This window comes from Lepisosteus oculatus, chromosome 18 (assembly GCF_040954835.1).
Source record: "Lepisosteus oculatus isolate fLepOcu1 chromosome 18, fLepOcu1.hap2, whole genome shotgun sequence".
NCBI classification, from domain to species: domain Eukaryota; kingdom Metazoa; phylum Chordata; class Actinopteri; order Semionotiformes; family Lepisosteidae; genus Lepisosteus; species Lepisosteus oculatus.
Window position 1 is genome coordinate 22600284 of NC_090713.1, and position 15042 is coordinate 22615325.

The 15042-nt window shown below is 63.9% G+C and overlaps 1 protein-coding gene across 4 annotated transcripts; it reads left to right on the forward strand.

The window, feature by feature from the left end:
- Window positions 1-1590: 1590 nt before the first annotated feature.
- Window positions 1591-14287, forward strand: LOC102685837 (kinesin light chain 2). 4 transcript variants are annotated; one of them, XM_069180466.1, is made up of 16 exons: window positions 1593-2319; window positions 4231-4501; window positions 5133-5363; window positions 5921-5993; window positions 6310-6532; window positions 7316-7505; window positions 8125-8298; window positions 8572-8671; window positions 9679-9728; window positions 9897-9964; window positions 10208-10316; window positions 10400-10558; window positions 10645-10769; window positions 11347-11404; window positions 11768-11858; window positions 11902-14287. In XM_069180466.1, the coding sequence occupies exons 2-15, from the start codon at window positions 4256-4258 to the stop codon at window positions 11849-11851; spliced, it is 1890 nt and encodes a 629-aa protein (XP_069036567.1). In that variant the 5' UTR covers window positions 1593-2319; window positions 4231-4255; the 3' UTR covers window positions 11852-11858; window positions 11902-14287. The 4 variants fall into 4 exon arrangements, 3 of the variants coding, with proteins under 3 accessions (XP_069036568.1, XP_069036567.1, XP_069036566.1); XR_011182450.1 differs by having other exon boundaries at window positions 1594-2319; window positions 11768-13684; window positions 13725-14287; XM_069180467.1 differs by having other exon boundaries at window positions 1591-2319; window positions 11771-14287.
- The last annotated feature ends 755 nt before the right edge of the window (window positions 14288-15042 follow it).

A 15042-nucleotide genomic window follows, 5' to 3' on the forward strand; every position in this document is an offset into this window, starting at 1 on the left:
AGAAGTCCTGTAGCGTCAGTAGTAGTAGATTATATGATCACAATCCCAACCCCCCACCTCGTGTCCCAGACTCGTCCTCGTTCCTGCTGGATGGGTTTGCCCCGTTGGAACCCGTCTCCCTGGGAAAAGAGCCGGCCAAGTGAGCCCAGCCCGGTTCTGGAGGGGAGGGGGGCTCGGAGGGGTGTCCCTGGAGCAGAGGAAGGGGGGGCTGGGACGAGCGGGGCTCCGGACTCACCCATGCGTCTCCCATTGGTGTTTTAGTGGGATTTCCCCCACAGTCAGGTGTCGTGATTTGCTCTCCTCTCCCAGCGGCCTGTGCCCAGTGGTTGATTTTGTTCTAAAGACGTCGCAGGCGTCTCCCTGGACGAGCACCAGTGTGTTTGGGCCTTTTGTGGTTGTGTTTTGAACTGCGAGTTGCGGTGTTTGTTCCCCCCGGGGCAGGGCAGGCTCCGGCTCCGGCTCCGGTGAGCTCCGGGCCGGGAGTTCCAGGCGGCCAGCCGCTCTGCGTGCCGCTGGGCAGGCTGATTAATCGAGCGCAGCACTGCGGCGGGCTGGCCGGGCTGCCTTCTGCCCCCGCGGCCCAGCGTCTCTCGAACCCGCCGCGCGCCGCGCAGCCCTGGCAACAAGCCCTGCAGCTGCTGCTGCTCCGCGCGGGCGTGCCTCCCGTCGCCCCAGACGGCCGAGGACAACAGTCTGTTGGACTGGGGTCGGCGCTATGCCGGTTTCTGTTGCCATGAAAGACCCTCCCCTCCCCCTGCAGGGGGCGCTGGAAGCCACAGCCTGGTTCAGGCTGACCAGCAGCAGCAGCAGTGGCCAGCCGCCTGTGGGGCTGGGCCGATCTGGCACCGCGGGGCAGCGTGGCCGGGGTTCGAGACCGCTGGACCGTCAGCAGCGAAAGTCCGGCTCGGACCGGCGCCGCCTGCCTGCGGGGGGGTCCAGAGAAGCGAGGGGGGGTGCTGCGTTCTCCATTTCCAGCTTTTCCGTCCCCTGTCCGCTGGAGCCAGAGAGCCAGAGGGACGGAGCCGCAGGGCTGTCGATTCGGTGTGTCATTAAAAATCATCAGAATCAAAACGTTGGATTTTTAACCCGTCTCTTGTCACGACGCTGCGTCACGGACACCGCGGCACGCGGACGTGTAGCCCGCCGCCCAGCGCCCAGCACGCACGCTCACGCGGAGCTGCGTCCCGGGTCAGAGCACGGGCCTGACACCGCGCCGGGGCCCCGGGTTCAGCCGTCTGTGTGGAGTCTGCATGTTCTCCAGCGGTTTGTCCATCCACAGACACGCTGGTGGGGACACAGGGCCTGGTGTGTGTGTGTCCTGTGACCCGGGTGTGCCCTGCCTTGTGCCCTTGGGGTGCTGGGATAGAGGAGGAGGAGGGAGAGAGAGGAGAGGGGAGGAGGGAGAGAGAGGAGAGAGGAGGAGGAGGGAGAGAGAGGATTGAGGAGGAGGAATGAGAGAGAGGTGGAGGAGGGAGAGAGAGGATTGAGGAGGAGGAATGAGAGAGAGGAATGAGAGAGAGGAGGAGGAGGGAGAGAGGGGATTGAGGAGGAGGAATGAGAGAAAGGAGGAGGAGGGAGAGAGGGGAGCGGCCCCGGCTGGCGGCAGTGTTTTGGGCGGTGACGTCAGCGCGCCTGCGCCAGGGCTTCTGGGAAGCCAATATAGGCACAACAGCCATTTTCGGCTCGCGAGCGGCTGTCAGTGCGGAGAGCGAGCCAGTCGCGCGCAGCGGAGCAGTCGGGATGCCGGTTCCTCGCGACAGCTTGGTCGTGTGAAAAGAAGAAACAACAACAACAACAACAACAGCGGCGACCACGCACGGACACGGACACGGGCGTCTTTCTTTTCCCAAGAAAAGACCCTGACGTGCACACGAGTGGCGGGGGGACACGGCTCCGATAACCTTTCTCCCGACCCCCCCTCTCCCTCCTCCTCCTCCTCCCCACGCTGCGTGGATCCGTCCCGTTAGGAATGAGCCCGCCGTGCCGGATGCGGCAGTAGAACGAGCGAGAGCGCAGAGGTGCGGACACGCAGGGCAGAGACCCGGCGCGGGGGGCATATCTCGGACTGGGGGGCTTCCTCGCGTGCGTGCCTGTGGGGGACGGAGCGGGGGGGGGCGGCGCTGCTTGGACAGCCGACCCGGACAGGACCGGCGGGGCCGAACCTCGGAGACTGGACCTGCACCGCCAGCCCGCTTTCCGGGCCCCTCGGATGCGGCAGGTGTCGGGGGACCGAGCCGGCGAGCTGAGCTGAGCTGAACCGAGCCGAGCCGAGCCTTCAGGGGACGGGACGACACCGGCGCCTCAGGGGGCGAGAATCAGGTGAGTCATTGACCCGTGAGCCGCTCTTCCTCTCCCCGCACCCCCTCCTCCTCCTCCTCTCGCCCTCTCCACGGCTGTCCCCCCCCCCGAGGGGCCGAGGGCCCGGGTTCAGCGCGCTCCACCGCTTCATTCAGACACGGGACTGGGGAGGGGGGGTTCGGCTCTAGTGACCCGTTTCCAGACCCGATTCCCTGACCAGGCTGGACCCGGGTGGACCCGGGTTCTGGTGCTGACGGTGTCCCGCGTCACGTCACTCAGTGTCCTCTGTCCGGGCCAGTACCGGGGGGGTGGGATCGCGAGCTGTGAGACGTGTGAGGGGTTCTGGTTCTGGTTTGTTTTACTTTGCACATCCGCGAGTGGGACGTAAAGAGCGGATTAGAGCGAGCCTGTGTTGAGTTAATGGTCCCGGTCCGGCCCGGTTCGGCTCGGCGCTCCGGAGGTCTGGTGGGGGGTGGGGGGCGCGAGTCAGCTGGACCATGCCCATCCACGTCTGCACGTGCTGGCGTGTTTTGGGCACGCAGGGCGGCGGGTCGGGCACCCCTCGGTGACGGATGCGCGCGGCTGTGTGTGTTCCGAGCGGCGGCTCCGCCTGCGGGTCTCATGAAGTCCCGCGGCCCGGCGGCCCGGCTGTCCGGCTGTCCGGCGGCGGCCCGGCGCTCCCGTGACGCGGCGCTGTCCCCCGCGCCGGTTGGCGCATTGCGGTACCTCCGGCGCCGCGTGTGCGTGCTGGCGGCGGCGGGGGGGGGGCAGGCCCGGCAGGTGCGTCTGGTTGGCAAGTCGCTGGGAGTGTTAGACGAGCCCCCCCGCTTGGGCCTGTCCGCTCGCTAGCTCGTGTCCCCTTCTTGGTGGTGGTGGTGGTGGTGGGGGGCGTTGTGCTGGTTTTGGCAGCGCGGCTGGCTCCAGACCCCTGCCACTCTTTGTGTAGATGAGTGTTGTTCAGGGGTCGCTTTCCTGGACCCTCCACTCAGAGCTCTGTACAGGTTATGGGGATCCCCTCCACCCCCACCAGTGTGTACCCCCACCTGGATGATGCTCCAGTCCCCTCCCCACACCCCAGCTGTCAGTGTGTGATGGAGCCAGTTCAGAGAGGGGGGTTATTAGGAGGCCATGAGGGGTAAAGGCCAGGGGGGAATATGGCCAGGACACTGGGGTGACACCCCAACTCTTTTTGAGAAAGACCCTGGGGTTTTTAATGACCGCAGAGAGTCAGGACCTCAGTTTTACAGTATCGTGTCCCTGTCACTATAGTAGGGCATTAGGACTCGCACAGACTGCGGTTTGCGTCCCCACAGTGCAGTGCTGCAGTGCTGTATGACAGTACAGTGCAGCAGTGTTGGATGACAGTGCAGTGCTGTATGACCGTGCAGTGCTGCAGTGCAGCAGTGCTGTATGACAGTACAGTGCAGCAGTGTTGGATGACAGTGCAGTGCTGTATGACCGTGCAGTGCTGCAGTGCAGCAGTGCTGTATGACAGTGCAGTGCAGCAGTGTTGGATGACAGTGCAGTGCTGTATGACAGTGCAGTGCTGCAGTGTAGCAGTGCTGTATGACAGTGCAGTGCAGCAGTGCTGTATGACAGTGCAGTGCAGCAGTGTTGGATGACGGTGCTGCAGTGCTGTATGACAGTGCAGTGCTGTATGACCGTGCAGTGCTGCAGTGCAGCAGTGCTGTATGACAGTGCAGTGCAGCAGTGCTGTATGACAGTGCAGTGCAGCAGTGCTGTATGACAGTGCAGTGCTGTATGACCGTGCAGTGCAGCAGTGTTGTATGATGGTGCAGTGCTGAAGTGCTGCAGTGTTGTATGACAGTGCAGAAGTACAGCAGTGCTGTATGACAGTGCAGTGCTACAGTGTAACAGTGTTGTATGACGGTGCTGCAGTGTTGGATGACGGTACTGCCCCCTCTGCCCCAGGGCTCGGCGGCCTGTGTCGTGAGGGATGTCCGCCATGGTGCTGCCCCGGGACGAGCCTCTGGAGCGCCTCTCGCAGGACGAGATCGTGCTGAGCACCAAGGCGGTGATGCAGGGGCTGGAGACGCTGCGCAGCGAGCACGCCGCCCTGCTGGCCGCGCTGCTGGACGGGGTGGCGCTGCCGGACGGCTCCCAGCTCCCCGCGGCGCAGGAGAAGTCGGGGCTGCTGCGCAAGAGCCTGGACGCCATCGAGCTGGGGCTGGGGGAGGCGCAGGTACGGGGAGCGGGGGGAGGGGTCCCTCTGGGTGCGTGATGGGGTCGGGGGTCTCTGAGGTCAGTATCGGGGTAGCAGGACGGGGTCGGGGGTCTCTGAGGTCAGTATCGGGGTACCAGGAAGGGGTCAGAGGTCTCTGAGGTCAGTATCGGGGTAGCAGGATGGGGTCGGGGGTCCCTGCGGTCAGTATCGGGGTACCAGGAAGGGGTCAGAGGTCTCTGAGGTCAGTATTGGGGTGGCAGGAAGGGGTCAGAGGTCTCTGAGGTCAGTATCAGGGTAGCAGGATGGGGTTGGGGGTCCCTGCGGTCAGTATCGGGGTACCAGGAAGGGGTCAGAGGTCTCTGAGGTCAGTATCGGGGTAGCAGGAAGGGGTCAGAGGTCTCTGAGGTCAGTATCGGGGTACCAGGATGGGGTTGGGGGTCCCTGCGGTCAGTATCGGGGTACCAGGAAGGGGTCAGAGGTCTCTGAGGTCAGTATCGGGGTAGCAGGATGGAGTTGGGGGTCCCTGCGGTCAGTATCAGGGTAGCAGGAAGGGGTCAGAGGTCCCTGCGGTCAGTATCGGGGTGGCAGGACGGGGCCGGGGGTCTCGGGGGCCAGTACGGGGGTGCTCAGCCCTGCCGCCCGCCCACAGGTGCTCATCGCCCTGTCCAGCCACCTGAGCGCGGTGGAGGCGGAGAAGCAGAAGCTGCGGGCGCAGGTGCGCCGCCTGTGCCAGGAGAACCAGTGGCTGCGGGACGAGCTGGCGGGGACCCAGCAGCGCCTGCAGCGCAGCGAGCAGAGCGTGGCCCAGCTGGAGGAGGAGAAGAAGCACCTGGAGTTCATGAACCAGATCCGCAAGTTCGACGACGACGTCTCCCCCTCGGTACTGCGCGGGGAGTGGGGGGGTACAGGGGCACGGGGAGAGGGGGGGTACAGGGGGGCACGGGGAGAGAGGGGGTACAGGGGGGCACGGGGAGAGGGGGGGTACAGGGGGGGGTACAGAGGCACAGGGAGAGGGGGGGTACAGGGGGGCACAGGGAGAGGGGGGGTACAGGGGCACAAGGAGAGAGGGGATACAAGGAGATGAGGGGTACAGGGGCACAGGGAGAGGGGGGGCACAGGGAGAGGGGGGGTACAGGGGGGCACAGGGAGAGGAGGGGTACAAGGGCACAGGGAGAGAGGGGCTACAAGGAGATGAGGGGCACAGGGAGAGAGGGGGTACATGGGGGCACAGGGAGAGAGGGGGTACATGGGGGCACAGGGAGAGAGGGGGTACAGGGAGAGGGAGTACAAGGAGATGAGGGGTAGAGGGGCACAGGGAGAGGGGGGGTACAGGGAGAGGGGCTACAAGGAGAGGAGGTGTACAGGGTCACAGGGAGAGGGGAGAGGAGGGGGAGGAAGGGAGAAGGTGGACATTGGTAATAACGCTACTCCCTGCAGGATGAGAAGACCAGCGAGGCCCCCAAGGACAGCCTGGATGACCTTTTCCCCAACGACGATGACCAGGGCTCAGGTAGGGCACTCCCCTGGCACACTGCCCCTCTGTCCAGCTACGCCACGCCCCTGGCACACTGCCCCTCTGTCCAGCCACGCCACGCCCCTGGCACACTGCCCCCCTGTCCTGGGCTCTCCTGGCACACTGCCCCTCTGTCCAGCCACGCCACACCCATGCACACTGCCCCCCTGTCCTGGGCTCCCCTGGCACACTGCCCCTCTGTCCAGCCACGCCATGCCCCTGGCACACTGCCCCCCTGTCCTGGGCTCCCCTGGCACACTGCCCCTCTGTCCTGGGCTCTCTCTGCCCTCCTCCTCCTCCTCTCTCTCTCCAGGCCAGCAGCACAGCAGCGGGGAGGCCGCGGCCCAGCAGGGGGGCTACGAGATCCCGGCGCGCCTGCGGACCCTCCACAACCTGGTGATCCAGTACGCCTCCCAGGGCCGCTACGAGGTGGCCGTGCCGCTGTGCAAGCAGGCGCTGGAGGACCTGGAGAAGACCTCCGGCCACGACCACCCCGACGTGGCCACCATGCTCAACATCCTGGCCCTGGTGTACAGGTGAGAGCCCCCCGCCCCACAGCTCAACACCCTGGCCCTGGTGTGCAGGTGAGAGCCCCCCGCCCCACAGCTCAACACCCTGGCCCTGGTGTGCAGGTGAGAGCCCCCCGCCCCACAGCTCAACACCCTGGCCCTGGTGTGCAGGTCGGAGCTCGGGACGGGAGGGTGGGGGGTTGCGGGTTCAAGTCCTGAGTGAGGCACAGCTGTACCCTGCAATTAAGCTTAGTCCCAGATGATCTCTAAATCCGTTGAACAAAACCGGCCTTTAGAAATTGGGGATATAAGAGTGACCTTGAAAACCTCCTGTACCCCCAATTTAAGGAAAATGGGGATCCCCAGGAGCAGGGCCAGAGACCCCCCCAGTGTAAAGAAACTGGTTCTCCCCAGGAGCAGGGCCAGGGACCCCCAGTGTAAAGAGACTGGGGACCCCCAGTGTAAAGAGTCTGGGGCTCCGCAGGAGCAGGGCCAGAGACCCCCCGGTGTAAAGAGTCTGGGGCTCCCCAGGAGCAGGGCCAGAGACCCCACGGTGTAAAGAGACTGGGGCTCCCCAAGAGCAGGGCCGGGGACCCCACAGTGTAAAGAGACTGGGGCTCCCCAAGAGCAGGGCCGGGGACCCCACAGTGTAAAGAGACTGGGGCTCCCCAAAAGCAGGGCCGGAGACCCCTCAGTGTAAAGAGACTGGGGCTCCCCAAAAGCAGGGCTGGGGACCCCTCAGTGTAAAGAGACTGGGGCTCCCCGAGAGCAGGGCCGGGGGTAACGGGGGCGCCTGTGCTGGCGTTGCAGGGACCAGAACAAGTACAAGGAGGCGGCCCACCTGCTGAACGACGCGCTGGCCATCCGGGAGAAGACGCTGGGCAAGGACCACCCCGCCGTGGCGGCCACCCTCAACAACCTGGCGGTGCTGTACGGCAAGCGGGGCAAGTACCGCGAGGCCGAGCCGCTGTGCAAGAGGGCGCTGGAGATCCGCGAGAAGGTACTGGAGCCAGCGAGGCCCGCGGGGGCTGGGCCGGGCCGGGGGACAGCGTGGCCCGCTGGGACTGGGCCGGACCCGGGGGACAGTGTGGGTTGAGGGGGCCGGGCCGGACTAGGGGACAGTGTGGCCTGCGGGGGCCGGGCCGGACCTGGGAGACGGTGTGGCCCGCGGGGGCTGGGCCGGACCAGACCTGGGGGACAGTGTGGGTTGAGGGGGCCGGGCCGGACCAGGGAGACAGTGTGGCCCGCGGGGGCCGGGCCGGACCGGACCGGGAGACAGTGTGGCCCGCGGGGGGCCGGGCCGGACGACAGTGTGGCCCACGGGGGCCGGGCCGGGCCGGACCGGGAGACAGTGTGGCCCGCGGGGGGCCGGGCCGGACCAGGGGGACAGTGTGTTGGCAGGCCGACCCTGAGGAGATCGGGTCAGGATGAGAGCAGTGGTGGTGGTGGGGGGGGTGTACATCACCTTCATCTCCTCAGCGCCGGCCGGTTTCGGGGTGACCCCCTAGCAAGAGCAAGCCCTGGAGAGGGGGCAGGGAGGGGGAAGCGGGGATTTTGGGGTGCCAGGCTTCTGCGGGGGGGGGGGGAATCCCATAAGAGATCCTGCCTGTGTCCCGCAGGTCCTGGGGAAGTACCACCCGGACGTGGCCAAGCAGCTGAACAACCTGGCGCTGCTGTGCCAGAACCAGGGCAAGTACCAGGAGGTGGAGTACTACTACCAGCGCGCCCTGGAGATCTACCAGGCCAAGCTGGGCGCCGACGACCCCAACGTGGCCAAGACCAAGAACAACCTGGTGAGCGCGCGCACACACACGCACACACACGCACACACACGCACACACACGCACACACACGCACACACACGCGCACACACGCGCACACACGCGCACACACACGCACACACACGCACACACACACACGCACACACACGCACAGTACAGAACACACAGCACAGAGCTCACACACACGCACACACACACACACACACACACACACGCACACACACACCCCGCGCCTGTCCGCGCCCCCCGACTCACCCGCCTCCCCGTCTCCTCCCGTCCCGCCAGGCCACCTGCTACCTGAAGCAGGGGAAGTTCAAGGACGCGGAGTGCCTGTACAAGGAGATCCTGACCCGCGCGCACGAGAAGGAGTTCGGATCGGTCAACAGTAAGAGCCGCTCCCTGTGCCCGCAGTGCCCAGTCCTCTGTCCCCGTCTCCTCACTGAGAGTCGCTCCCTGTGCCCGCAGTGCCCAGTCCTCTGTCCCCGTCTCCTCACTGAGAGTCGCTCCCTGTGCCCGCAGTGCCCAGCCCTCTGTCCCCGTCTCCTCACTGAGAGTCGCTCCCTGTGCCCGCAGTGCCCAGCCCTCTGTCCCCGTCTCCTCACTGAGAGTCGCTCCCTGTGCCCGCAGTGCCCAGCCCTCTGTCCCCGTCTCCTCACTGAGAGCAACTCCCTGTGCCCGCAGTGCCCAGCCCTCTGTCCCCGTCTCCTCACTGAGAGCAACTCCCTGTGCCCGCAGTGCCCAGTCCTCTGTCCCCGTCTCCTCACTGAGAGTCACTCCCTGTGCCCGCAGTGCCCAGTCCTCTGTCCCCGTCTCCTCACTGAGAGCAACTCCCTGTGCCCGCAGTGCCCAGCCCTCTGTCCCCGTCTCCTCACTGAGAGCAACTCCCTGTGCCCGCAGTGCCCAGTCCTCTGTCCCCGTCTCCTCACTGAGAGTCACTCCCTGTGCCCGCAGTGCCCAGTCCTCTGTCCCCGTCTCCTCACTGAGAGTCGCTCCCTGTGCCCGCAGTGCCGAGTCCTCTGTCCCCGTCTCCTCACTGAGAGTCGCTCCCTGTGCCCGCAGTGCCCAGTCCTCTGTCCCCGTCTCCTCACTGGGAGCCGCTCCCTGTGCCCGCAGTGCCCAGTCCTCTGTCCCCGTCTCCTCACTGGGAGCCGCTCCCTGTGCCCGCAGTGCCCAGTCCTCTGTCCCCGTCTCCTCACTGGGAGCCGCTCCCTGTGCCCGCAGTGCCCAGTCCTCTGTCCCCGTCTCCTCACTGGGAGCCGCTCCCTGTGCCCGCAGTGCCCGGCCTGTGGTACAGTGGGGAGATTCCTGGGGGGCTATGAGGCTGTACAGCGGGGGGGTTGTTGGGGGGTACAGTGGGGTGCAGGCTGCTGATTCTCCTGTCTTGTTCCCTAGATGACAACAAGCCCATCTGGATGCACGCGGAGGAGAGAGAGGAGAGCAAGGTACTGACTGAGTCACTGTCTTCTGGGTGGGATCTCCCTCATCCGAGCTCCTGTCTCTCTCACCCCTCTCCTGTCTCTCACTCCTGTCTCTCTCACCCCTCTCCTGTCTCTCACCCCTCTCCTGTCTCTCACCCCTCTCCTGTCTCTCTCACCCCTGTCTCTCCCCAGGGGAAGCGCCGAGACACCGGGCCCTATGGGGAGTACGGCAGCTGGTACAAGGCCTGCAAAGTGGACAGGTGAGTGTGTCCAGCGTACCTGTGGACAGGGGACTAGGGCTCTTTGTGTCCAGTGTGTCCAGTGGACAGGGGTGCTCGGTGCTCTGGCTGTTGGATATTCTGCTCTGGAGGGAGGAGCGCCCCCTACTGGTCGGCCAGCAGCCTGCGCTCCCCGGAGGTCTCGTGCCCCGGTGCCGGCCCGGCCCGGCCCGGCCCGGCCCCTCCTCTCTCCCCGAGTCAGCTGCTCCTGCCCCTCTCCCGCAGCCCCACGGTCAACACCACCCTCAAGAGCCTGGGGGCGCTGTACCGCCGGCAGGGCAAGCTGGAGGCCGCGGAGACGCTGGAGGAGTGCGCCACCAAGACGCGCAAGCAGGTCAGCGGGGGCGGGGCTGGGGCGGGGGGCGGGGCTGGGGGGCGTCGGCCTCGGCGCTGACCCCGCCTCTCTGGGCCCCACAGGGCATCGACGCCGTGAACCAGAGCAAGGTGGTGGAGCTGCTGAAGGAGGGGGCCCCGGCGGGGGGCGAGCGACGGCAGAGCCGGGAGGGCCTGAGCGGGCCGGGGGGGCCGCGGGGGGACTGCGGCGCGGAGGGCGAGGAGCCGGCGGACTGGAGCGGGGTGAGTCCGGCGCCCCGCCGCCCCCGTCCGCGCGCCAGCGCCGGCGGGCTGGGCGGCGGCTGGAAACCCTCCCCCTGTCCCCGCAGGACGGCAGTGGGGCTCTACGGCGGAGCGGCTCCTTCGGGAAGATCCGCGAGGCGCTGCGCCGGAGCAGCGGGATGCTGGTGAAGAAGCTGCAGGGCAGCGGCCCCCAGGAGCCCCGCAACCCCGGGTGAGAGACGCCCTCTGCAAGGGCACCGGGCTCGGGCTGGGGCTCTACAGAACCGGGCTCGGGCTGGGGTTACAGTACCGGGCTCGGGCTGGGGTTCTACAGCACCGGGCTGGGGCTGGGGTTACAGTGTGGGGTTCTACAGCACCGGGCTCGGGCTGGGGTTACAGTACCGGGCTCGGGCTGGGGTTAGACTGCAGGGCTCTACAGAACCGGGCTCGGGCTTGGGTTAGAGTTTGGGGTTCTACAGTACCGGGCTCAGGCTGGGGTTACAGTACCGGGCTCGGACTGGGGTTACAGTTTGGGGCTCTACAGAACCGGACTCGGGCTGGGGTTACAGTACCGGGCTGGGGTTAGAGTTTGGGGTTCTACAGTACCGGGCTCGGGCTGGGGTTACAGTACTGGGCTCGGGCTGGGGTTAGAGCTTGGGGCTCTACAGTACCGGGCTCAGGCTGGGGTTACAGTGTGGGGCTCTACAGAACCGGACTCGGGCTGTAGCGTGGCTTTCCAGAGCCCTGTTCTGCTCCGCTGGCCAGTCTGTGAGATCTGTGCCCTCCCCCCCCCCTGTGTTCGTCCGCAGGATGAAGCGGGCGAGCTCTCTCAACTTCCTCAACAAGACCGCCGAAGACCCTGCACAGGTTCGAGCTCGGAGCCGCCGGTCGGCACGTCTGCGTGCTTCTCAGTGTGTCCCTGCTGGCTTGGGGCCCAGTCGTCATCTGTGTGCGTCTGTGTGTGTGCGTGTCTGCGTGCCACTCAGTGTGTCCCTGCTGGCTTGGGGGCCAGTCGTTGTCTGTGTGCGCCTGTCGTCTGTGTACGTGTCTGCGTGCGCGTCTGCGTGCGCGTCAGGGTGGCATTCCATGCGTGAGTCAGTGCATTTTGCTGGGTGCCACTCTGTGTCTCTGTGTGTGTGTGCCAGTGTATCACTTCGGTTCAGTGCGTCTGTGCTGCCGTCTCTGTCAGTATCCATCGAATAATCTTACGGCTATTGTCTGATTTTGCAGCAGCCTAACGCTGGCCTATCGGAATCCAGGGGACTGAGCGCCAGCAACGTTGACCTCTCAAGACGCAGCTCTCTGATTGGATGAAGTTGAGCCCCGAAGTGGGGGGGGGGGGGTGGTGTTAAGGAAGGACCCCCCCCCTCCTCCCGTTCAGCACCAGGAGGGGCTGCCCTGTTTCCTGCCTGATTGGAAATTCCTGAGACATGCAAACCAAAATTCTGAGCGCATTTAATTTTTTGGGGGGGAGATAAGAATTTGCCTTTGCCACGAAGAAGCCTTTACTTTATCGCGGGGCGGGACAGGGTGTAGCGTACTCCAGCAGTTCAAGATGTTTGCTGAACTGGCCATCGGGGTGGGGGGTGGGGGGGTGAATAAACGAACTGTTCTCTAAATTAACAGAAATTATCCCGCATGCCGCTTTCCAAAGGGAGAGGTCGAGCGTCTTCGCCGGGAGCCCTCTGGTGGAAGGGGGGAGTCGGGACGCCCGGGGCGCCTCTTTGCCGTGGTGTGGCGGACCGGCCCCCCGGCGGACGCGCTCGGCCTCGCTCCTCTCAAGACTCTCGGCTCGCCCGAGGCATGCAGCTCTCGTGAATGCTCAGCGCCTGTTTCTGTAACTCGCCACGTTAGCGCAGGGCACGTCTAGGTGTAGAATATTCATCTTTACTGAAGGGGTGGGGCGCCGGGGGGTCAGGTCAGAAGTGTTGGGGGGGGGGGTTAGCGCTGGGGGGTCAGGTCAGAAGTGTTGGGGGGGGTTAGCGCTGGGGGGTCAGGTCAGAAGCGCTGGGGGGTCAGGTCAGAAGCGCTGGGGGGGGGTTCTGTGGGGAGGCCTCTGTCCGCTCTGGCTCTGTGTCTGTATATAAGGGTCTAAATTATTGGCTTACAGAGCTGGCTGACTGCTTCTCTCGCACAGAGCACAGGTGAAGTTTAGGGGCTACTGGCGCGGGGTCTGGCTATGGTGTTTGTGTGTGGGGGGGAGGGGGGGTGGTCCTGCTTCCTTCTGTCTGTGTGTGGATGGCTGGGGGTGCCAGGTGCCCTACACTTCTTTACTGATGGTAACTAATGGTCGAGCCCTGCTGTGAGGGTGCCAGTGTATGGCCGTGGCTGCTCATTTTATTCTGGCAGGGCAGTGTATCTCCATCATCTCTACATCACCTACACCCCCCACCAGCATTCTTCTATCCTTGAGGCTATGTCTAGTCACCGTGGCAACAAGGGATGGTGTCCTTGCATCCCTGTCATCAGGGAGGTGGTGATGGGAGAGTGTCTCTGTTACCATGGTGACCAAGGTGTCCAGGGGGGACTGTGCTGGGGGTCACACTGTACCGAGGTGTCCAGGGGGGTCAGGGCTGGGGGACACTCTGTACTGAGGTGTATAGTGGGGTCAGGGCTGCGGATTACACTGCACTGGGGTGTCCAGTGGGGTCAGTGCTGGGGGTCACACTGCCCTGAGGTGTCCAGTGGGGTCAGTGCTATGTGCTGACACTCACCGGTGATGGACACTGGACAAGGCTCATGCCTGCCGCCTGTATCCTGCTGTTTGTTGGCTCGTCTGCTCTGGCACCAACGCGCACCCCTGCACACTCGGGCTGCCCCCTGGTGGCCCAGAAGTGCACCCCTTCAGGTGGCACAATCGCATTGCATTGTTGACGAAGGGGATGCTGTGTACCCCCACTTTCCTTTCCACGTGCATGGTCTGCTGTGACTTGGTTCCTGCCCCACTGTCTGAACCCCACATTAGCAATGTGACCCTACAAATGACCAGTTTCACAAGGAGCTGTTTCTGGCAGCAGGGTAGAATAGAAAGTTGGGGAGACCTGTTACTGGGGGGCTGCCACTGGTGGATTGGAGGAGTGGGGACACCATAAGACGGGGGGGTGTGGGAGTAGTTTTAGAGAGCAGGGCTATAGGGTGTGTGTGGGGGTAGGTTTAGGGGGGCAGGGCAATAGAATACTTTGAGGAGGTAGTTTTAGGGGACAGAGATATAGGGTGTGTGAGGACCTGTGAGTCGTTATGATGTGGCCTGGGCTATAGGGGACGGGACTGGACTAGAGCCTGTGGCCTGGGCTATAGGGGACTGGACGGGACTAGAGCCTGTGGCCTGGGCTATAGGGGACGGGACGGGACTAGACCCTGTGGCCTGTGCTATAGGGGACGGGACGGGACTAGAGCCTGTGGCCTGTGCTATAGGGGACGGGACGGGACTAGAGCCTGTGGCCTGTGCTATAGGGGACGGGACGGGACTAGAGCCTGTGGCCTGTGCTATAGGGGACTGGACGGGGCTAGAGCCTGTGGCCTGTGCTATAGGGGACTGGACGGGACTAGAGCCTGTGGCCTGTGCTATAGGGGACGGGTATCTAGGCTGTGACTGGAGAGACGATCCTGCGAGAGAATGGAATATCATTTCTGTGTTACACTGGTAGGAATGTAGGGATACATTGTACTGTGAGTGGAGGGCCTGTAATATCCAAGCCACAATGTACGTTCGAATGAAAGATTCATTAAAAATCCACTTTTCCAAAACGACGCCCGAGTCCTGGCTCTTCTGTGTGTCCGTGCTTTTATTTCTGTGAGCTGTCTGCCCACCGGAGGGCGCTGGCGGCGGTGGAGTCTAGCAGAAGCACACCTCGGGAAAGCGGGAGAACCTGCAAACTCCACCGGGAAGGTACACGAGGTGGACTCGAACCCAGGACCCTCGGGCCGTGGGGCCGCGGCGCTGACTGGGTTGTTGTGTGCAGGGGGGTCCTCCGTTCTCTTCATTGTACGCAAAGAGGACACAAACCAAAGCACTTCACTGTCACTTACTTATCTACTGTAAGTAATTAGGAACAATAATAGGTTTATTCCAGGCTGAAGAGAGAAGAAAGAAAATGCAACGTTTCGGACGGGGAGCCTCCGTCAGGTGTGAGTTGCAACTAATAATTGCAAATGACTGCAGGGCCCTGGTTCCGTGTGCATGGGCAGGGGCATAACGTGGCTGCTCATTTTATTCTGGCAGGGTGCTGTATCAGGTTATTGCAGATCAGAGCACAAGTTTACGTTTTTGCCTTGTTATTTTTCAAATTATGACTGGAGTTGCATTTCCATCTTAGGATGGGTAAAGACCAGGGGGAAATCTGGCCAGGACGCTGGGGTAACACCCCTACTGTTCTCAAGAAACACCCTGGGATTGTTAATGACCAGAGAGTCAGGACCTCGGTTTTATGTCTCAGCTGAAGGATGGTGCCTTTTTTACAGTATAGTGTCCCCGTTCCTGTACTGGGGCCCCACACAGACCGCAG